General features: G+C 42.8%; 2 protein-coding genes across 2 annotated transcripts; one reads left to right on the forward strand and one right to left on the reverse strand.

Moving 5' to 3' along the window:
• Positions 1 to 71: 71 nt before the first annotated feature.
• On the reverse strand, positions 72 to 20,987 carry Wdr82 (WD repeat domain 82). The gene is made up of 9 exons (XM_021639876.2): positions 20,500 to 20,987; positions 14,771 to 14,868; positions 10,978 to 11,044; positions 7,999 to 8,098; positions 7,426 to 7,542; positions 6,718 to 6,873; positions 6,227 to 6,296; positions 4,685 to 4,827; positions 72 to 2,813 (listed from the first exon to the last, which is right to left on the reverse strand). Exons 1-9 carry the CDS (start codon positions 20,658 to 20,660, stop codon positions 2,784 to 2,786), a joined length of 942 nt encoding a protein of 313 aa, XP_021495551.1. The 5' UTR covers positions 20,661 to 20,987; the 3' UTR covers positions 72 to 2,783.
• LOC132654662 (large ribosomal subunit protein eL36-like) lies at positions 5,169 to 6,931 on the forward strand. The gene has a single exon (XM_060385373.1). It carries the CDS (start codon positions 5,224 to 5,226, stop codon positions 5,539 to 5,541), a length of 318 nt encoding a protein of 105 aa, XP_060241356.1. The 5' UTR covers positions 5,169 to 5,223; the 3' UTR covers positions 5,542 to 6,931.
• Positions 20,988 to 23,842: the final 2,855 nt, after the last annotated feature.

Genomic DNA, 23,842 nt, shown 5'->3' on the forward strand with positions numbered 1-23,842 from the left:
GTTCCTTCACATGAGAAGCAGGCAAAGTTACCAAAACCCAATGGAAGAGACCATAAGCCATAGAATTCTGCTTAAGATTGGTAACATGGCAAAAAAAAAAAAGTTTATATGTTAAGTACAAAAGGGACATAAAATTGTATGTACAGTAGAATAACAACTATGTAAACACACCAAAGTCTATGCAGAGATAGCTAGAGAAACATTTAACATCAAGATTAACAGTGGTACCATTTGGGTGGCAAACTGGTTCTTAGAGATTCCCCAATTTTCCTTCATAAGCAGTAATTGTTGTAACAGGGAATAATTTATCAAAAAATACCCCAGTGGCTGGTGGTTGAACAGTGAAGCTTCATCTGTACCATACAGAGCAAAGACTCTGGCCAGTTTTTCAGAGGATAGTGAATCCATCCAGGAACATGTCCCCAAACTGCCATCTCTGCCTTGTCTCTCTCTTACCCTGTGACCACATACAGTATCATGGAAGTTCCAGGTGCATCTTTTTGGTTTGTTTTTTTATATATATACCAATTCAGAGGTCAGCTCTGCTGCCACAGGGTCTAGCAGAAGCTGCGAGGCTTGTGTCTTCAAAGGAATGGTGCCTTAGCTCTGAACACACAGTTAATGATCCTGCAGCCAGGGAAGCCACTCTTTCGGGCTGTATAACCTTATTAATCTAGTCAAGCATTTGCCCTCAACAGTTCTTGCACACCTGGACCTTGAGCCCTGAAGGCAGGCAGTAATAGCTCGGATGACCTGCTTCCTACAGTCTATCCACGCTGGGAGGGAGAATTTTAGCAGGATTGGTCAGCAATACTTAGACCTCAGTGGAGGCGGTCACCTTTTCAGGTGGAGTAACAAGTCAAAAGTAATTGCTTAAAAAAGTGTTAGAAGCTGAGTGAGGTGGCACACACCTGTAATCCTAGCACTCAGGGAGGCGGGGGCAGGCAGATCACTGTGAGTTTAGGCCAGTCTGGTCTACAAAGCAAGTCCAGGACAGCCAAGGCTACACAGAGAAACTGTTTCAAAACAAAACAAACAGTGTTAGTGACTGGAAGCCTGTCCAGCATCCCAGCAGCTGTGCACTTGTAGGCAAATCACTGCTGTTGGGTCTTGATTTCTTGATCTGCAGGAGGATTGCTTGCATAAATGTCTGCCGGCCATTTGCTCTACTCTACGGCAGCCATGTTGGGAAGAAACGGGCAACTGCAACTCTTTTAGTGTAGGCTTAGCTAAAGTATCTCAGAAAAAGCAAGAAAAAGGACAATGATGCAGACATAACATGTGAGAGTGACCTATAATTGGCCAAGAAGTTCTGACAAACAAAAAAACACTGTGGTTCCAGCACCCTGTCCCCAAATGCCACAAGCCAGGCATAGAAGCCATGCAAAAGTGACTGTCACACATATACAGGTGCATACAGAGCATAATCAGGCAAAAAAGATTCTAATACTGTAGAGAGGGCCCCAGGATGTGGCGTGAAGAGCACAAGAGAGTCATCCCAAGGCCTCCACTTAGCTGCCATGGAAACAGCAAACACTAGAAGCTCTGCTTCGAGTTGTGTTGTATCTCTAAGGTTAACAGACAAGACTAACACTGTGGCACACAATCCACAAAGTGCTGTTCTCAGCTGCAGGGTTCCCTCTCCTGCTGAACTCTTGATAAACTAGATGAGAGAGACAGGCATATACACATATGTATGTGCATGTCTGCACAAATGTATTTAAGTGGACACACACACACTGTGCTCAAATACAAACAGATCAAGGGTCATATATAAAAAGGCTAAATTTAACATATAACACAGGCCTAGAGCCAGCTCTTGAGTAGGAGCTGGGGAAGAGGGGTATCATGTGTTGACTATGTACACAATTTGTGGTGGGCAGGGAAGGAAGGCATCAGTGTAAACAACTCAGACTCATTCCACAATACTGGCCCACAGGAAAACGTGATGTGACTCAGGTACAAAAATAAACTACTACCTTGCTTTTTACAAGCGAAGCTCAGTAGGACCCCCACAAAAAAGACTGTGGGATTGTCTTGTTGGGGGATTTGCACCAGGCTGCTAAACCTTTCAGCTCTCAGAATTGACCGGCTACCCTCTTCCCTCCCTTTCAGACTCTTGGGCCTTTTGCTAGCCAAAATCCAAGCCCAGGATTTGCCCCAACTACCTCAGGAATACTGCAAAGCCTCCTGACAAACAAGGTCCTTCTGTACATGTCCCTTTCTTTGACCCCAAGGTATATGAAGACTTATTTTTGTAAATGTTTGGCACCTAAGAAACATGATGGTTGTGGAATAATGCCACAATTAATTACACAGGGAGACCCAGTAACAAGACATGCAGGGTGAGGGCAAGGAGTGCTGAACTGCCCTAGCATCTCAAAACCAGAACCGTGGCTTCCCATGCATTTCTGGGGTGGGAGAAGGATGTGCAGAAATTGGTGATTCCACTGGCTCCTCAGCAGCAAATACATTCAAAATTGAAGGGGCTCAAGAGCCCCACTATAACCTAATCGTAAGTCTAGTCACCCTCTGAAGAGCTTGGTGCACCAAGAGCTGGAAAGGCTGAGTGCCAACTGAGTCTGCAGCACCAAGAGTCCTTTCGAAGGCGCTCAGCAAAGTAATTCTTTAGAGCAGATGGAGAGCACATCCTGGGGAAGGCCATGTGGAAAGATGTCCTTCAGCACAGTCAAATCATCAATCAATCCCACTGTCATCTCAGTCACCTCCGACTTTTTCCTGTTGGCCACCCTCACTGTACAAATAGCCCATCAGCATCAGGATCAGTCATCAATGGTGGGCAACCAGAAGGCCTGGAGGGAGAACACAAATCAGCTTTTTAAAAGCCAGGCATCAACCCACTATGGAAGGTTCTTCTTCCCCACCTCACAGCATCAGTCAAGTTTCCCAACCCCAACAGTGAAGGAATTATGACCTGGTAACCCTTACTCCTGACTGCAAGTCATTCTGTTTACTTCTAACATCCACTCTCTACCTTTCACCCACCATGGTGGCCCAGTGTTTAAAAGAAAAAGTAGTGCTGTGTGGGTAACTGGCCTCACAGCTAATCTCAAGTTGACTGCAATCATACCTTTTTTCATCCAGAGTCTGAGAAAAAAGAAGGGTTGGATGGTGGTTTGCTGCCTTTGAGGGCTGGGTGGCTTTGGCTTTATGTGCCCCAGGCTGCTCTCAAACTCACTATATAATCAAAGATGATCCTGAACTGATCTTCATACCTCTACCTTCCAAATGGTTAGTTTGTACACACCTAATAAACTAAACATTTAAATTAGCTTAAATTAGTTTCCTTCTGTCCTTCCAGTATTGGAGGGATTACACCCAGCCAGGGCTTCACATATGGCAGGCAAATGCTCTATCTAAGCTACATTTCCAGCCATTGCTGCATTTCTTCTGGTACTATCTTTTAGATTTCTAAAAGCAAGGAATGAGCTGGGTACAGCTCAGTAGTAAAGGTCCCAGGTGCAAGCCTCGCCATGATGGAACAGTGGGCACTATACTCTGGATAAAGGCAGAGCATACTCAGAGATGGACAGACTGCATAGGAAACTAGAGACCAAAACTCACCTATTTCCCATCTCCAGTTTATTCTTTTTCTAAACTTGTATTTGTGTATGTACACACCATGGTTCATGCATGTGTAGAGGCCAGAAAACAACTTGTGAAAGTTGATTTTCTCCTTCTGAGTTAGAGATCAAATTCAGTTATCAGGCTTAGCAGTAAGCATCTCTCTACCCTCAGAGCTGTTTTGTTTTCAGTTTGTGGTTGAGACAGGGTCTCATATAACCCAGGATGGATTGAACTCCTGGTTCTCCTGCCTCTGCCTCCAAGTACTAAGATTAAGATGTCTGCCAGTAAGCCTGACTGAGTTTGATCCCTGGAAGCCACGTGGTGGAAGGAAAAAACAAATTCCCACAAGCCATCCTCTGACCTCTCTACATATGTGCCATGGCACATGTTCAAGAAGACACAAAATGAAAACGGCGTGTGTGTATAAAACAAAACAAAGTTAAGTGCTCAGATGGTTAGTTATGAACCACTAGAAGAATTTTTGAGGAATTCAATGGAAAAGAATTGGGAAAGACAAATATCACCAGGCATGGTAGCTCACATCTCTCATTTCAGCATACAGGAGACTAAGGCAGGTGGATTAATATGAGTACACAGTCAGCCTGGGCTAGAGAGACCTTATTTCTAAAAGCCAAACCAAAGCAAAACAATATTCAAAATCCTTAAAAAAAAAAAAAAATGCATCTATAAAAGGTTAGAATATTTTAAGGGATAAAAATATTAAGAGAGCCTAAATAGGTTGGGTCTAAAAGCAAGGGCCAGAGCAGAAACTACCCTGCAAATCTCTTGGGAGAGCATAGATGATCCCATCTTACTGGCTTTTGAGGCAAGGTTTCTCTGTGTAAACTAGGCTGACCTCAACTCAGACTCTTGCCTCCCAAGTTCTGGGATTAAAGGCATGTGCCACCACTGACCAGTGGAGCTACAAGTGAAACTGCAAGAGGAAGACCAGCCCAGGCCAGTATCTAAGACGTGACAGTAACAGGGAAGCCATCGCTTCTGAAACATGAACTTGTAGTATGTGGAACCTGTCTGAGGCACCTACCCTCCAAGTAAAGAGGATGCCTATACAGAAAACATTTCAGTGTTCACATACCATGTTAGAACAGGCGCTGGCAAAGGTCATGAATTTGGGGTTGAACTGCAAACAGGTAATGGGACCGGTGTGTTTACCATCCAATACAGCTACTTTTATACCACTCTCTCCATTCCAGACATGGATCTTGCCATCTTCTGAACCTAAAGAGAATGATCAAGACAATACCACTTTAAGAGGCAAATAAAAACAAGTGACAAAAAAGATTGATTGAGATCTGGAAAAAGTTTCAGGACACATTCCTCAGCAGAAACTGAGAGGATAATGGAAGGACACTGGGAATTGATCTGGACCTAATTATTTGTTCCTTTCTCTTTGAGACTTAGTTTTGTTATATAGCCCAGAGTAGCCTTGAACTCTCTTGGTAGCTCAAGCCAACCTCATCTTTGTAATTTTCCTGTTTCTGCCACGCAATTGCAGCACCCAAGTGCTGGTGAAGAGTGGAGTGTGCAGGAATGCCTCACTGCTCCTAGGTTATTTCTCTTCTAGAAAGGGGCGAAATAGCTTCCTGTCTCGGCCGCCATCGGAGAGCAGCAGCCATGGCCCTGTGCTACCCCATGGCCGTCGGCCTCAACAAGGGCCACAAGGTGACGAAGAACGTCAGCAAGCCGAGGCACAGCCGGCGCCGCGGGCGCCTCACCAAGCACACCAAGTTCGTGCGAGACATGATCAGGGAGGTGTGCGGCTTCGCCCCGTACGAGCGGCGCGCCATGGAGCTGCTCAAGGTGTCTAAGGACAAGCGCGTGCTCAAGTTCATCAAGAAGAGGGTGGGCATGCACATCCGCGCCAAGAGGAAGCGGGAGGAGCTGAGCAACGTGCTGGCAGCTATGAGGAAGGCGGCGGCCAAGAAGGACTGATGCCCCCTCCCCCAATAAACGTTGTGCCGCACAAAAAAAAAAAAAAAAAAAAAAAAAGAAAGGGGCGAAATACCATTAGTCTGCTGACATGTAGCCACCAAGATGACTGAATGCAGGGTTACGCCGAGTTAGCAATGCAATATAGTAGCATGGTAGCGTAGTAGTAGCTTAGCTCTAAAGTTCAGGAAGGGAAAACCAACACATTGCCAATTCCAATCAAGAACCCATGCCAGTGTGATGGCACATGCCTGCAATCCCAGCACTTGGGAGATGGAGAATCAGAAATCCAAGGTAACCCTTGTTCAAGGTCAGAAGGGTCATATAAATGAGAACACTACAATAAATGAAAGAGAGGAGGAAAAAAAAAAAGCCAGCAAGATGGCTCAGCAGGTAAAAGTGGCCTGCCAGGAAGCCTGAAGACCTTGAGTTTGATCCACCATGGAACTCCAATGGTGGAATAAGAAAAATAACTCCTGGAAGGTGTTCTCTGACCTCCACACACACAGCACTGCATGTGTGCTTATGTGTACAAAGTAAAAGAACTCCATATAGAAACTCAATAGTCTGAAGGTACTATAAAAAAAAAACCTGAAAATGCCTACTAAATAGTATTTTAATTACATTGCCTGATAACAAACAAATGAACAGTACCAGAGAAATAATAAGGAAAACAAAAGCAGCTCACCAATCATAATAAATTGTGAATCTGGAGTAAACGACGCTTCGAGTGTAACAGCTTTGCTGTTAGCATAACCCTGAAACAAAACATAGCGCTTCTCATTACAGGGCCAGTAATTAATAAAAACCAACATGCAAATCCCTTCTCACCAAAGGCCTTTGAATGTGCAGTGTCAGTAAGACCAAATGCAGCCGCTACCCCAAACAAAACACTCCCATCCCTAACTTTGTATGAAGGGAGGGAAGGGGAAAAAAGACAACCCACCTGTTTATTGTTTATTAAACAATTATATTTAAAAAGCAACAGACTTGGGTCATTTTGTGAGAAGTGAGTGACTGCAATCTAAGGAAGTAACGTTCATGTCCAGGAAGAATGCATAAGCCTACACCTCATCACCGAGTCCGGGATAACCACTAATCTCTACCAGCCATCTGACAGCATTCCCAGCCCAGGCTTATGAACAAGGAAACAGCCATGCTTCGAAGCTGTCAGCTCACCCCAAATGTGTGCATCACCACGCCCTTGAATGCATCAATAAGACGAATGAAGCTGCCATTGGTGGAGATGAGGATGAGTTTGCCATCATTGCTGAACTTAAGGCCTGTCCATTCACAAGTCCGATCGTACTGCATCTTAAAGGTTGCAAATGGTCCCTGCAAAACACAAAAATAGCAGTCCCCAAGTCCACACAAATAAATACTTCTGTCAGAACTCCTTTTCTAACAATTTTGTTCTTACTGTTTAACCTATCCATTTAGTCTTTCTGAGTGGGCAGCAACAGGCGAAGCCCTGCTCTGCTACTCTGTTAACCACCATCTGCCTCCTCCACCACAGAAAGGTGGGCTTTCTAGACAGGCTCTCACTGTGAGTGGCACTGCTGTCCTGGAACTCACTACGTACATCAGGTTGGCCTCACAGAGGTCCATCTGCATCTGCCTTTGAGTGTTGGTATTAAAGGTGTGTGCCAGCATGCCCAGCACAGAAAGGATTCTCAAAATATCCAAGCTGGGGAGGGAGGGACTGGGAGGGAATGAGGGATCGGGACACGGCTGGGATACAGAGTTAATAAAATGTAACTGATAAAAAAAATAAAAAAGAAAAAAAAGAAAAAAAAAAGAATTTCATATAAAATGATAAAAAAAAAAATCCAAGCTGTCCTTAAAATTTCTGCAACCTCAAGATAGCTTAAGGACTCAAAGATTTACCTTATCAAAAGAACGAAGGTCATAAAGTTTGACCATTTCTGAGTTGACACCTGCGGCAAAAATTAACCCTTCTGGATCAAAGGAACAAACTGGTTTTCCCTGTAGATGCATGAGGCCCTAAGAGAAAAGAGGACAACAGTTAATGAATGAAAGAACCCACCACTCAATCCTGACTTTTTCCAATGAAAAGTAAGGAGGGAATAGGAACTGTACCCAGCCTACCTAGGAAACATTAAAAAGTAAAACAAAATTCTGACTAAAATGTAAAAAGCCACCATATGATGTATTTCTAATCAACCTTAACTACACATTACAGGGTTCAAGGAGAACAAACTCCTTGAGGCTAAAAACTAGGCAAACTTTTTTAAGCACTAAAGCCACATTATAATGCATTCTGCTCTGGAGTAGGACATCTGCTTACTAAGCAGTAGCCAACTAGTAAAAGGTTTTACTGCCACATAACAAGACTCTGGGATCCAAAAATGGAACCACTGTTGTCTCCCTTAACTGAGAGGGAGAGCTGATAATGCTTTCCACAGAAAATGCTCAAAAATGTAACTGAGGTACCATTACCTGGCAGTTAGGAGACCGGAGATCCCAGAGTCGAATGGTCTTATCAAGAGACCCAGAAATGAAAGTGTCATCCACAGGTGACATGGACAAGGCCACCACCCTGCAATGTATCAAGATAAATAGGAGTTGAAGCAAAATATGAGCAAAAACTGGATGTGAACCTAAACCATTCTGCCTGCCTACATATACCTGTTCTCCCAAGACTGCCATCTTAGGAAGCATACACAAACTTATCCTAAGCAAGCAAAAGCAGCTAATATAATGGAAAAAAAAAATCAACCTAAAATAAATAAATAAAAGGTTCTTAGGCTGGAGCTATACAGCTCAATGGTAGTGTTAAAAACAAAATATGTGATTCTACTAAAAATAAAAGGCAGTGAGATGCTAGTCCACACCCACTAATGGCTGTCATAAAAGGACAGCTTACTACTGGTGAAGAGGAAAATGATGGAGAAGAACCACTCATGAAATAAGTTGTATGATGTTCTATAAAATCCTTTTTCAGGCTAGGTGTGGTGGCAGTTGGGAGGTAGAGGCAGGTGGACCCGAATTCAATGCTAGCCTGGTTTACACAGTGAGTTCCAAACCAGTTCCAAGCCTGATCCCTGACCCCACCACAAAAAAGCCAAAATTACCCGAGTAACCAAACTTTACTTTTTCTGGAAAGACATTCATGTGACTCAAAAATTCTACTCCAACTATATATACTTGAGTAAATGGAAAATGTCTACACAAAAAGGTTCACTATTTAACAAATCAACAAGATGAGAACTACAAAAACATAACACATTATTAGAGACTAAAAAGAAACCAAGGGCTAATTCATATGACAACAGGGATGAACTTTGGAAACAGGCCACATGTTATCTGAGGTTGTTTATACAAAATGTCTACCACAGAGAAATCTAGAGACAACACTTAAGACGAATGGCTGCTAACTGACACAGAGCTTTTCTTAGGGAATGACAGTAGTGGTGATTGCCTACTACATATACACACATTATCTCACTGTTTATTTTGAGATAGGGTTTCGTGTAGCCCACATTGCCACATTAATAAAACAATGCACATGAACATGCAATTTTCTCACAGTATTTAGCTCAAAGTTCAGAGGTCTCCGTTGATACAAAAGGCTCTGTGCTGCTAAGTACAGGAAACACGATGAGAACCCCTGGCCCTAAGGAAAACTTACCTGCCAGTTCACATGGTGCCAACACCAGAGCAAAGTGAATAAACAGTGGCCTATCCTTTGGGTTACATAGTAACCAACACTTCCTGTCTTCGGCAACACAGAAGTAGTACCCTGCCTGCTTGTAAATGTTACTTCTTTACTGAATTACTTTAAGGAGAAGGAATTTGAGACAGGAAGTTAGTTTGTATCCCAGGATAACCTTTAGTTTACAATGTGTCCAACGTTACCCTCCAATTCTTAACAGTCCTCCTACCCTGGAGCACTAGTATTACAAGTATACACCACCACGCTCATCCAGAAGTACCTTTTTTTTGGCTTTTTGAGACAGGATTTTTCTATGTAGCCCTAGTTGTCCTTGAGTTTGCTGTGTATACCAGGCTGGTTTCAAACTTAAGAAATCTGCCCGACTCTTCTTCCTGAGTACTGGGATTAAAGGTTTGTGACATCGAGTCTGGCAGAAGTTCCAATTCTGACAGCTCTCAGCCATCTGTCCTGTCATCCTTTAAAGCATGACATGTCGTCTTGAAATCAGAGCACTGTGACAGCTACCATAAAACCCTCACAAGTCCCTAATCCCCTCCAATGACATGTAAGGAATCAACAATTACTTGGGAAAAGGGGGGGATGGGTATAGATGCCATTTAAGTTGCCTACGCTCCTGGTAAGCAATCAGAACTTACTAGTTCACAAAGTGAAGACTTGGGGGAGGGGGTCATTTCTTTGGCCTATTCTTGGAGCCCTAGGGTGAAGAGATAAGATTTTTTTTTCACAACTCTAAGCAAAAGCAACACAATATCTGTCAGAGCACTTTACCACACCACTCTATATCATCTGTATTAATGTACATCTCTACTTCCAGCACTTATGAGGCAAAGACAGGAAGATCTCTATGAGTTTGAGGCCAACCTGGTCTACACAGTGAGTTTTAGGACAGCCAAGACCACACAGTAAGACCTTGTCTCAAAAAGAAGGCTGGAGAGATGGCAGAGTAGTTAAAAGCACTGGCTGCACTCCCAGAGTCCTGGGTTCAATTCCCAGCGCTCACATGGCATCACACAACCACCTATGACTATAGTCCCATGGAATCTGATGCCCTTCTGGTTGTGTAGACATATATGTAGACAAAACGCCCATACACATAAAATACATGAAAACAAACAAACAGCAAAAACCCTTTCACATTATATGGAACATTTTCCATGTAGAAGCCAACTCAAATGTTGACCTCTATAGTGGAAGGCCTCATAAACACAAATGATTCTTTTCTTAAGAGCCACCTGAGATTTGGTGCTGCTAAATATCAAGTCTAATGTTTACAGCACAGATTTTCACCTAATAACTGTAGTCCACACATTTAATACACACGCAGATACACAGATTCTTGCATGACAAATACACTCTTGCACTGAACAACACACTAAACCACCCCTGACCTCCCAACCCCGTCTTGGTTTTCCAAGACAGGGTTTCTCTGTGTAGACCAGGCTGTCCTCAAACTGGAGATCTGCCTGGCTCAGCCTCCTGAGTGCTGGGATTAAAGGTGTACACCACCACTGCCTGGCTCTTTACCTAAATTTTAAAATAGATTATGTAGTTACCTCTGAAACCCCATCTCCTGCTTCCATAGCCTCAGTATACCAAGAGTTGACTGAGATCAGTTAACAAGATGAACAAGAATGCTGAATTAGCAGTAAGGAAGGCTGGATTTACTAACAAAACCTCTCCTCTCTCTTTCAATCTCAGTTACCTCACGATGAAGGAAGCATAACTGTAATACTAAGTCTTACCTTTTGCTATGTCCAGGAAAATATCTGATGTATTTGTTGTCATGCAAGGACAAGTAACGAATTGTATCTGTAAGAAAACAAACAAGGGATGACATTGTACTTTTTAAATGAAACTTATATTGCATTTTTACTTTTGAAAAGACAAGGCCCAAGAACCTACTATATTCTAACACCCAAGCAAATTACAAAAGAGAACAACTCTCATCAGCTTAAGTGCATACACAGATTCATATAACTCAAAAGCCTAGTTTTCAGGTGACTGCATTTATACCAACATTTAACATCACTGTTTTGGGGCCTAAATGTATAATTCAGTGGTAATATACTCGCCTAGTGTGTATAAACTCCGAGTTCAATCTGCAGTACTGAGATGGGGTGGAGGACTCAGAGTAAAAACTACATAAAAAAAAAAATCCAAGTCCAATTGGATTCTTCATAAATTACAATTCAACTTGTCCTGAATAAGTATTTCCTGACAAGGAAAAAAGAATCACTAGTTATATAGACACTAATTTCAGTGTCTGCAAAGTGACAAATATTATACTAAGTACCAGGACAGCAAATTAAAGGGCTATACAGTGAGTTTGAGAATAGTTGGGGCTACTATGTAGGCAGAGTCTGCCAAAGAAAGGACAATAAAATAAAATAAAGAGCAAGGGAGGTAAGAAAGAAGTCTATCTAGAAAAGTGAACAATAGGGGCTAGAGAGATGGCTCAGTGGTTTACAGCACTTGGGTTCAATTCTCAGAAGCCATATGGTGGTGGTTCACAACCATATATAATTCCAGTTCCAGGGGATCAGACATTCTCTTCTAACCTCCCTGGACACCAAACACATACATAGTACATAGATATACACGCAGTCAAATCACTCATACACATAAAAGAAAAAAGAAAACAAAGTTATGTTGACAGCAGAATGAAGTGAGATTTGTATGCATATAGTGCTTGCCTAGCATGGCTTGAGACCCTTGGTTTAATTCCTAGCACCACAATAAGAAACAAACAGAAACATCAATGGAAAGAAAAAAAGAAAACAAAAAATAGAAAGAGAAACAAATTGCTGCTGAGAAACAGATAATAGAAAACCTGGCACCAAAATGCAGGAGGGGAAAAGGCAAACAGAAGATAAAGAGGTTCAAAGTATCAAGTGGCTTGTAAGGGTGTTTTTATTTTTTTAATTAATTTTTTTTGCCTTCCTTTTTTTCTTTTGAGATAGAGCCTCACTCTATATAGTCAATGTTAGATTGGAACCCCTCATATAGCTCAGGCTAGCCTTGAAACTAGCAGCAATCCTCCAGCTTCAGCCTCCCAAATGCTGGGATTACTGGCGTGAGCAACACACTTGGCTAGCAGGGATGCTTTCTAATGAGACGGCATTTACACTAAGAGGAAGAAAAAGGAACCCTTTCTATATAATGTATAACAGAATTCCACATGGCTTACGTGAAAAACTCCAAGCCTCTCAAACAACAACCACAAAGCATTTCTGGTTATTCTAGTGCTAAGAATTACTCACCTGCCCTAAAGAGAGACCCCCTCCCCATTACCTGGACTCCCAGAGATGAGCAGGGCTTCGTCATCTTCTCCACCCCACTTGGTAGCTGGCGCGCTGTTCCTGGCAAGGCAGTGGCCTGTACAGTTATCTCCTGTACCGGGTGGTATCATAGACCCTCAAACTGTACAAACTACTACCTCAGCCTGGAATCAGGCAAGAGAACGGAGCACTGGAGGAGCTCTGCAGGACGCACTCGAGGAAAAGAAGGCAACATCCCCACAGCAGAGGCCTGGCAGCAAAGCTGCAAGTGCCATACATTTGCCTCACCTTGTACCATATTTGGAGAATTGTTTAATCACCCAGAAAGCAGTCCAAGAAAAGAAATAGTCATTTAGATATTATATGTATATATACCCTCAGGATCCTAGTATTTATTCTTATCAAAAAAACATCAATGGCATTGCCTACTTAGAAAATTACTTCTGAAACAGATATGAAAAGCAGAAATTACACATGTACTAAAATCAAATTCAGGTAGAAATGTCTCATTAAAGAAAAACTTTTGCCCATTTTCTTTGAGACAGTTTAAAACAACAATCTAGGTTATCCTTGCTGAATAGCCGGGCATGGCAGTGCTCACCTTTATTCCCAGCACTGAGGAAGATTCCTGTGAGTTTAAGGCCAACCTGGTCTATATACAGAGAACCAGGCATGCCAGGGCTACACAGTGAGAGCCTGTCTCAAAATAGAGGGAGGCAGAAAAAAAGCATTCTGTGATTGAGAGCACATACTGTTCTTGCAGAAGATCTGACCTCACTTTCCCAGTACCCATGTCAGATAGCTCATGGCAGCCTGTGACTCCAACTCCAGGATCTGACTTTTGGACTCTGTAAGCACCTGCATTCACACATGTTCACACAACCTCCAAGCATATATACACATGATCAAAAAAAAAAAAATCTTAAGAAAAAAAATCTAGATGCCAGCGGGATGGCTCGATGGTTAACAGTGCTTACCACTCTTCTATAGGCCCTGAGTTTGGTTCCTAAACCAACAGCACATAGCTCACAACTGCCTGCAACACCAGCTCCAGGGACCTGATACCCTATCCTGGCCTGAGGGAACTGGCACACACCCACACCAACACATACACATAAATAAAAACAAATCTACTGTGCCTGCCACAATGGCACAGACCTATAATCTCAGTACTAAGGAGTATGACGCAGGAATATCATGAATTCAGGGCAACTTGAAAAACAATAACACTATCTCAATAAGCCCAAACTAAGAAATCTCACTGCAAAAAGTCAATCGGTAAACCAGTGCCAATAAGGCTTAAATATGATAAAATAACAAGAGCGTGACAGTTCAATCACAGAGACAGTTTATTCTTAGAATTTATTCCAAGGGAACTCAGTTAAAAGCGGAGATTATTTAGCTTCAATTCCTACAAATATCTTCACTCTAAAACAAACGTAACCCTGGAATTAAGACCACAAAGGTCAGCACCCTGTTCTCTATGACACAGACCACTGAAACTCGAACCTCTTTGAACCAGTTATAAGCCTTTTCATTTCTTTGTTTTTATCCAGGGTCTAGCTACAAGTGCTAAACTGCCCAGTAGGGCTCAAACTAGGGCCCTGTGTGTCAGCCTCCCTGAGTGCTGGGATAGTTCTACTATTCTTAATCCCATGCATTTCGTTTCCTTTCCATTCTGCATTTAGCATATTTGCAAAATCTGTTTTTTTTATTCTCCCTCAATCAGAAATGTAAAAGTTATCTTTACACCAACCCCCTGCCTTTTTAGTTTCTGAAGAGAAGGTCTCACCATGTAGCCCAGGACAGCCTGGTACTCCCATTCCTCCAGCCTCAGACTCCCAAGTGCTGGGAATACGGAGGCAAGGTATTATACCTGGTTTAATCCACATACATAGTCTAAATGGAAAAAGCTCAGTAGTTTACTAATTGCTTTGTGTGCAGTATTTCTTTCTTTTTTTCTTTTGCTTTTTCTAAGTGTTCTTTCAAGTTTCAAGGAGTGTAAATCATAAACACAATTAAGTTACTTCCCTTTCCTACTCTCCCACTGTAGCATTTTTCATATTCTGTTCCAAGTCCTTCCAAAGTTATAGTGACTTGCTTCCAGCATTCTTTCACTTTTAATAATGTAATCAGCCCTGCTAACATCATAGGAAAATACTTAAACCAACTATAAACAAAGCACAAGCCCTCTCAAAGATTCTGACAAGTATTTCAAAGGAACCATGACAATGACTTCCTAAAAAGGTTTGCTTACCGTCTATTTTGTTAGAGCTGTAAACGACTGTGTTTGCTGCGTGAGTGTATCTGATGAGGTCCACACCATATTTCTTACTGTACAGGGTTCTCTTTGGTCTGATGAGCAAACAGAGGGAAAAAAACAGAAACCATCAGAATCCACTGTCACAAACACTTGAGTTCTTCATATGAACAGCAGGACTTGAGTGATATGGCAAGGGCAAGGATTATTAGTACTCATCTTGTGTCTCCTGCAAGTGTAGTCTGAGTTTCAAACACTGAACCACCTCTCTAGCCCCAAACCCCATCTCTTGAAAATAAAAAGCAAGTATAACAGTTACTCAAGAATAGTAAAAAAAAGAAAAAAAAAAGAAAGAAAAAAGAATAGTCTTTAGGTTGTGAACACCAAGGCCCAGGTTAGAAAGTAAAAGTAAATATAGAGGATTAATTCAATCTTTTACTATAATATTGGGGGAGTGGGAGGGCTTAAGGCAGGTTTCACATAGCCTCCAAGTCACTACATAGATTGAGGATGGCCTTGAACTCATGATCCTCCTGCCTGGGCTTTTCTAGCGCTAGAATTACAAGAGTGAGCCAACACACCTGGCTTCAAATGTAAACTTTGAGGTTACCTATTTGAGAAAAAAGTACATGAACTATCATAAGCCATGACTTACAACAGAGGGATATGAGAGTATTATCTCAAGCCATTCATTTAGAAAACTTTCTTTTTCTTTTTTCTTTCTGTTTTTGGGGGGGAGCGTTTCTCTGTGTAGCCTTGGATGTCCTGGACTCACTTTATAGACCAGGCTGGCCTCAAACTCACAGATATCTGCCTGCCTTGGCCTCTCAAGAGTGCTGGGATTACCATAGCCATCACCATACCCAGCTTTAGAAAGCACTGTCTTAAGGCAAAGATCTATCAAATTTGAAACCAGATGTAACACTGCTTATGTTCCTAATATATTCACTCTAGAAGATGTTCAACTTTCCTATCAGGGGTACAAAGCCTTTCAAAAGATGAGCCTATCTCTATCCAGAAAAATTAGGTCCATGGTTCCTTTTTGTTTTTCCTTAATGTAAAACTATGTTCTTCCAACCCAAAGCTCCAAGCTAAGTGTTGAAGCCCCTTAAATGTAAACCTTGATGATCTATCTAATAAAAAGGATCTCAGGAAAATCTATAACCAAAACTTTTGTCACATGCTGCTTAAAGAAGACAAAATTTTTGAAACCAAAATATCTCTAAAAAACAATTTTATTTTAATTAACTTTATTTGTTTGTTTGTTTATTGGTTTTTCGAGGCAGGGGTTTTCTGTGTAGCCCTTGATGTCTACAAACTCACAGAGATCCACCTGCCTGCCTCTGGCTCCTGAGTGTTGGGAGGCAGAGTCAGGTGATCTGTCCAGCTTTAAGAAACAAAATTTGAATGCTAGAACTCTCCACATCAACCAGGTCAGAAAATAAGAAAACCTTTAACACGTTTTACATTTACATCTTAGAAGACTTTTAAGCTAGATATGGTGGTTCACATCTGTAACTCTAGCCAGAACTTGAAAGGCAGGAGGATCACTACAAATTCAAGTCTAGCCTCAACTACAAAATGAGAGCCTGTCTCAAAAAGGGGGGAAAATCAATCAATCAATCAATCAATCAAACAAACAAACAAAAAAAATCAAACTTGAGGCCAAGTGGGACCCTGCCTCAAAAAGCTTCCCCAAATATTATAGTAAAAGATTGACTGGTGCACTAACACTCACCAAGGAGTTTGAATTCATGCAAAACAAAAGTTTACCTTCTTAATGTCAAATTATTTTGGAACCCCTGGGTTGAGCAATCAAATAACCAAACCTGCCTACAAGTCAATGATTTGCATTTTCAATTGTTAAAGTCAATTGTTAAAGTCAGAGAGAACAAGACCTTTTGCTTCATGAAACCTATTCTGAATAACAGTTCTTGAAATTATTTCTATATATTTGCCTTCTATGAAATAAAATGCTACTCTCTGGAGTTCTGTTCTGTATCCATCTGTCAACGGTAAGAGTGAATCCTACCATTTCAGTCCATCTACAATCAAGACAGGCTGGGATATGCTCAGTCACAGAGGGCTTGTCTAGCATTCAACACTGCAAATAAGCAACAGAGACAGAGCATTAAAGCATGTGGTATAAAAAAAGGCTCGGGTTCCACTAAGATATGGCCTCTATTTCTTAAATCTAAGGCAACACTAACTGGTTTGTTCCTAATGAAAGAAATCTATTTTTCACTTCAGTTCTACCCTTAAAGTAAGTATTACCATTGCATGTGTCTTTCCAGGCACATTTTTTTCAAGTATTTTGGCAAGCTTCTTTATGATATCAGAGGCAAAGTATGAATAAAGAAGTGACCACAAGCCAGTTGATGCTGGTGGGGTGCACATCTATAATCCAGTACTTGGAAGGCAGAGGGAGAAGGCCAGCCTCGGATACATAAAAAGTTGGAGGCTAGTCATGGCTACATGAAACCATTGTCTTAAGAAAGCAAACTAAGTATATATATGTGTGTGTGTGTGTGTGTGTGTGTGTGTGTGTGTGTGTGTGTGCGCGCGTGCACGTAAGTTGAAAAAAATTCAAAAATTAAAATGTTTTGGGGTCACTTATATTACTAACCACAAGTAACAGTCCCTATATTCTTTCAAGTAGAAATGTAACTCTATGGATGAACTACATTGTGTAAGTGGACAAAAACAAAACAAAACAAAAATCCTTACAACCTCTTTTTGGGCTGGTGAGATGGTTTAAAGGCTGAAGGCATATGCCTCCAAGCTCAATAACCTGAGTTCAAACCCAAGACTCCTAATATGATGGGAGGAAAACGCCAAATCCTGCAAATTGTCCTCTGACCTACACACGTACAGCATGCTCTCGTTCTCTCTCTCTCTCTCTCTCACACACACACACAAACACACAAATTATAAAAAAGGGAAATATATTGTATGAAAAACACTGCTGTTAATTTTAAAAAATGTAAAAATAAAATGTTTTTAAGCCAAATACCGTTGCCTCACACCTGTAATCGTAGCACACAGGAGGCTGAAGCAGGAAAATTGCTGTTTGAGGCCAGCCAGCACTATGACTACATACTGAGTTCCAACTGTTAGAGATGTAGTTACCCCCCAAAACACACACACACACACACACACACACACACACACACACACCAACAAAAAAACAAAAACAAAAACAAAAACAAAAAACCCAACAAACCGAAATCAACTGTATTTTAGCTATTCTCAAACACCCAAATTCTACCACTGGTATTACTGGATCATTCTTCTAAAATATGTATTTTTTTTTTTTTTTTAGATAAACTGACTTCATTGATGTATATGAGTGTTTTGTCTGCATGTGTGTAAGGCACCCTGAGCATGCCTGATGCTGATGGAATCCAGAAGACAGCATCAGAGCCCCTGAAACTGGTGTGAAATGTAATTGTGAGCCTCCATGTGGGTGCTGGTAATTGAACCCTGGGCTCTCGGCAAGATTAACTTGTGCTTTTAACCACTGAGCATCTCTTCAGCTCCTGGATTTTTTTTTCAAACATATTTTCTATTTAAAACAATTTTTTAAAGACCTTTTTACTTTATTTTTAGGTGTATAGGTGTTTGCTTATATGTCTGTGTATCACATGTGTTCCTGGTATCAGGGAAGTCAGAAGCTGGGGTCAGATCCCCTGGAACTAGAATTACAGATGGTTAAAAGCCTCCACGCTGGTGCTGGCAATTGACCCATCCTCTGTAAGAGCACGCACAAGTGCTCTTAACCATCTCTTCAGCCCTGTATTTTTTTTTAAGACAGGGTCTTACTATTCAGTTCAAATTGCACTCCAATATTCTCATCCCCAGTCTCCCAAGTGCTGAAATTACTGGCACTGCTGAGCTTCTAAGAATGTTCTTTTTTTCAGTAGAGTTCTTTAGAATATTGTAACTTTCTGTAAGTTTGTAATCACATAAAAAGGCTATATGCATGAATGAACAGTATTACAGTCTTAGCACTTTATTCCTTTGAACAGTGATGTGCAGTCCATTTCGGGTTTTGTCCAGGAAGATTCTAATCTATGTACTAACTAGACACTTCAAACAAACGGAACTTCAGATTACCTGTAGTTCCCAACTTTAAAAACTACGAGTTCTTCCAAACACTCAAATGATCAGACCAGGGAGAAATCAATACACTAATATAAACATCAATCCAAATAACTATCTGTCCAGCTAGTAATTCTCTCTACCCCAGGATCACCACTGCAGAGAACTTCCACATACAGCAAGCAAGTCCCGACATAGTTACATAATACTTTGTAATAGTACCTGTGAGGAAAACAGTCAGGAAGAACATCACCTACCGCTCAGTCTACAACAGCCTTACTTTAGATAAAGTCAGAGAGACAAGTTCCAAAAGAAAACTACCAGTCATTTGAAAAAAAAAAAAAAATATATATATATATATATATATATATATATATATATATATATATATATATAATAAGCAAAAGGAACAGCTGGACAAAGTGGAGAAAAAGCCAGGGATTCAAAACTATAACTAACAAAACGATGTTGAAAACAGTAACTATGAAGTTAAGCCAAATATCTTCTGCTTAGAAAAGGCGGCTAAAGTTGACAAGGGGAATCAAAGCAGCCTAAACTGGTTTCTGCTACAAAGGAGGTCACTGCTTATCAAGGACTCGGACTTACAGAGGTGAGGCCGCAAGACAATGTCCCCCACAGCCACGCGATGGAAAAACGCAAAGTGCTTTGCTTGGCGAAGATACACAAATTCTCCAACTAATATATCCATAACCAGATCCCGAATTTTGATAATTTAAGCAAACCACAATATGGTGGTTTTTTGTTTTTTCTGTTTTAAGTCAGGGTCTCGGCTAGGAAGTACAAAACTGTGGATCTGCCTGTCTCTGTCGCCCAAAAATCTGAGATTTCTGGCTAGGCTGCCACACCCGCCTAAACTTTTTTTTTTTTTTTTTTTTTTTGGTAATGCAAAAGGAAACACTAAATTGTTCCGGAATGCTTTCTTTGTTTTACAGCAAGCTCAAATTCTTCTGACCAGAATGGGGCGGCCAAGTTCGCATGAGTCTGGCACAGAAAAAGTTTCCGGGAGGCTGTTTTAACAAGTTAACTGTGAGCGTGGGTATCGGTATGGGGGGAAAGGCCAGCAGGCTCACATAGGCACAATCGATAGATACTGACAGCTAAAAACTGCATCCCGCGAGGCTGGATGGCAGAAAGGCCGCGCGGGAAGCTGAGGGGCAGGGGACGGGCACGGTGCCAGGGCCGAATCCAGGTCACCGCGGCGAGGGCAGGGAGCTGACGCCGCTGACGGGCAGAACAGCTCCTTCACAGTCCTGCACCGAGCTCAGGGGCGAGACCCGCGCCTTCTGACAGGAGTGCAAAGGGCTACCGGTCGGGCCGCAGGGTGCACGGCCGCGGCGTTTAAAGGTCAAGGTCAAGGTGGGGTTCGGCAAGCGACGGGGAGAAGCGTGCTCGGAAAGAGACCGGGAGGCACACGAAATAACCACCATCAGCATCTTAAAGAGAAAGGGAGGGTCTCTCCCTGCGGCACGGCGGGATGCAGGCGGCCCCGACAGGAGCGAGTGCACCACATGCCGGGCTGGGGGGGGGGTCCTCGGTCGGCGACTGGCGACCGAAGGAAGGCGGGAGGCGCTCGGAACCCGGCCCGCGGCCACCACCACACTCACTTGCCCTCCTGGCAGTCATAGAGCACGATGGAGTCGTCGTCGCTGCTGGAGATAACCGTCTCGCCATTGGGACTGAAGTCAAAGCAGTTGATCTTGTCCGAGTTCTCGCGGAACACCTTGGCGACGCGGAAGCTCCTCAGCACGCTGTCGGTCAGCTTCATGGCGGCGGCGGCGGCGGCGGCGGCTGCTGAAGGCAGCGGCAGCGGCGGCGCAGGGCCGGGGCGGGGCCGAGAAGCGAGCGAGCGGGCGGGCTGCTGAGGGACGACCCCGGCGGAGCGGGCGCCGCGCTGGAAGCGAACGGGCGGGCGGCTGACAGCGGGGTCGCCGCGTCCTCGTCCTCAGGCGACGACGCTCCCTCGCGGGGCCGACGGGACCTCACGGACCGTTCCTCTCCACAGTCACTTCAGGGCCAACCGGCGCTCCGCCGGCTCATTGTGTCCGCCATCTTGAAGGGAGAAGCAAAATCAGAGGGCGAGAAGCCTGCGCCGCGGCGAACGCCGGGAAAGGGGGCGGGGCGGGAACGAGGCGGGAGTGGGGTGATGACGTCACAGGGCGGGCTCCCGCGGCTGGGTCCCCGCGCGGGATCCCGCCGTTCGCTGGCTGTGAGGGGATTGCCTCAGGGGCGTGGGGCGTCCGTTTCCCGAGGGCAGGAAAGTCGAGGTCACCTCGGGACTGGTGCCTTTGTCAGTGCCCTCAGCCCCCACGGGAGACTCGGGTATCCCTGAGGCCGCGGGTACTGATGGAGAGCACCCCAAGAGGCCTGCCTGTTCGTGGGTGCGAGTCAGGTGAGCCCTTCCCCGAGGGACTTGGCCACCACACCAGCAAGCCAGGAGGCCTAAATGAAGTACCACACTTAATCGTACAAATTTTAACTGGGTGATCTTTTTTTTTTTCAATTGGGTGTTTGTTGTGAACTTCAGAAGCTTGGAAATTCTCTCAAAACTTTTTTGAGAGTCAGCGCTCATGGAGATAGCTAACTTCAAGCGCTGGAGGAGGGGGGACCTTAGCAAGGGCTGTGAGACATTTTACTCACTGATAGGTGATTGGAAGGTGTGACGCGTGACAACCAGAGTCCCTCATAACCTGGGTTAACAAACAAACAACAACAACAACAAACCCCACGAAATGGAAACACTAGAAAAATTGGGAGTCTTGGAAAATAAATAGGGGTTGTATCTCAAGTCGTGTAAAGAAGCAGTATCTACGTGGAAAGAGAAATTGTTGGCTGACAGAAAAAAAAAAAAAAGACACGAATTTAAGTTTGGACTGCAGTTACCTCCTGACAAAGAGCAGAGCTCCTGGCTACAATTTGTTCTGGGGTTTGAGGAGGGGAAAAAAAACCGGTTTGAGTGAAACATGAATGGATGGCAACTTTCCAATTTGCAAATCGATTCAAGAAAAATCTTCCAAAGGCTGTTGCACTCAATTCCCAGCGACTGTTTTTGAATTTGAAAAAAAGGATGATGCAGCCTGCTGCGAAGCTTGAGGTGGAAAGGAGGACAGATCCGGTGCCATGTGCTGGACTTGCTGTGTGAACTTAAGTTCTCTGAAGAGCATTTGTAATAAAGATTCTGCAGTCTGACTGACTAGAACATTGTAATTGTGGGGAGATCAAATGGAACGGAGATGAAATGTTTCAGTCCTCTTTAAAAATGTGTGTGTGTGTGTGTGTGTGTGTGTGCGCGCGCGCGCATAGGTGTACAGGTATTTTACCTGCTGAACCTTCTAAGCTGGCCTTTTTTAATAGCCATTCATTTTAACTTTTTAACATTCTCCTAGCCAATAAACTTCTTGAGAGGTATCAGTTTGGTTTCATCAACGCTAAAGCTAAGATGGGTGTAACATCATCACACTTGAAATCTATCTTTTCCTACTTCACTGCTTTGCTGTATGGCCCATCTATTTGATATTTCTACACATATACTTGTCAACATAGTGATTTTTTTTTTTTTTTTTGCTGTACTGTGACAAAATTTGTGTGAGCTCTTGCAGGTAGAGTCTGTCATTAAGGGTTAATTGACTCCTCATTCTTTTATATCAGCAGATGGGAAACAAATGCACCCAGGAGATGCCAGTTTTGGGGGAGGGGGTCCTTGTTAGCATACAGAAATGACCATAAAAACAGCCATAATTTACCAAAGTCCTCCACCAAAAGAAATCCTTGAAAAGTATCTTTCAAAACTATATTACATACCTTTTCCACTTTTCAGACCAAAACTTCCTCCCAGGTACCCTGCACTATTTTTAAAGTGCAAAAAAAGTTTTGTTTTGGTTGTTTTTTTTTTTTTTTTCTTTCATATTTTAAGCGTGTCATGAAACACTTCTCAGTTTCATTTCCTGGTTTTGGCTCCCTGCTTTGCTGTAGTGGGCTTGCCTGGCTTTCTGTCCTGTAGCACTGCCTTAAAGGACAGACTTTGAAAGTGACTCAGAATGCCTAGCTCCAGTCATCGGTGGACAGAGGGAAAGCTGCAGTTATGAGTGAACAGTGAACTGCATTGATTTAAAAACTCTCCAGGCTAAGTGGTGGCTCACACCTCTAATCCCAGTACGGCTCTACATTAGTGAGTTTGAGGCCAGCCAGAATTATATGGTGGGGTTTGGATTTTAAGATGAAGCCAACAGACAAAAAAATCAGTGCTGGGTGTGGTGGTATGCAGTGGTATCCCAGTACTCAGGAAATAGAGACAGGATTGAGCTGAAGACAATCTGTGATACACAGTAAGACTACTTGAAAAATAAAAATTAAAAACTAAAACAAAACAAAAAAAAGGGCTAGACATAAAGCAGTTGTCCACTCTCAGCCTCCAGAGTGCGGACTACAGGCCTTTGCTACTTCTCCCAGATTTTTCTTACAGATTCTAATTGAGGTAAGCTGCTGAGCATATAAATAAATGTTCTATGGTAGACATAAGTAGAGATAACATTTTATAGCAATCTGAAATTATAAAATTATAATTGCTTCTGTGGCAACCTCATTGGTGGTTTTCTATATTTAAATATTATATGTGAGACCAATGAGATGGGTCAGGAGTGAAAGTGCTTGCTACCAAGATGGACAGGACACAGGGTCATCTTGGAGCCCATGGAGCCAGCCCATCTGGTGGTAGGAGAGAGAAGACTTCCACAAATTGTTGTCAGGAGCCATTCTGTTACAGGAGCACTCATTAGGCAGGTGGGCTTCTGGAAGGGGATCCGGTATTTTACAAGGTCTGTACCACGATACACCCTGGAATTGCTTCCAGTCTCTGACACTTATTCCTCGTGCACTGCTGCATCTATGATTGGGTATTATGTGAATCAGTACTTTCTGGGTATTTACACATTCTGATTGAATGAACTTCCT

This window comes from Meriones unguiculatus, chromosome 6 (genome assembly GCF_030254825.1).
Source record: "Meriones unguiculatus strain TT.TT164.6M chromosome 6, Bangor_MerUng_6.1, whole genome shotgun sequence".
Lineage (NCBI taxonomy): Eukaryota > Metazoa > Chordata > Mammalia > Rodentia > Muridae > Meriones > Meriones unguiculatus.

Coding starts and splice junctions, on each gene's coding strand:
- LOC132654662 (XM_060385373.1), top strand. CDS start 5,224: ATGGCCCTGTGCTACCCCATGGCCGTCGGCCTCAACAAGGGCCACAAG.
- Wdr82 (XM_021639876.2), bottom strand. CDS start 20,660: ATGAAGCTGACCGACAGCGTGCTGAGGAGCTTCCGCGTCGCCAAGGTG. Junction 14,869..20,499: donor TATGACTGCCAGGAGGGCAA/GTGAGTGTGGTG, acceptor TTTGCTCATCAG/ACCAAAGAGAACCCTGTACA. Junction 2,814..4,684: donor CCAGCGCCTGTTCTAACATG/GTATGTGAACAC, acceptor TTCTCCCTCCAG/GCCTTCTGGTTGCCCACCAT.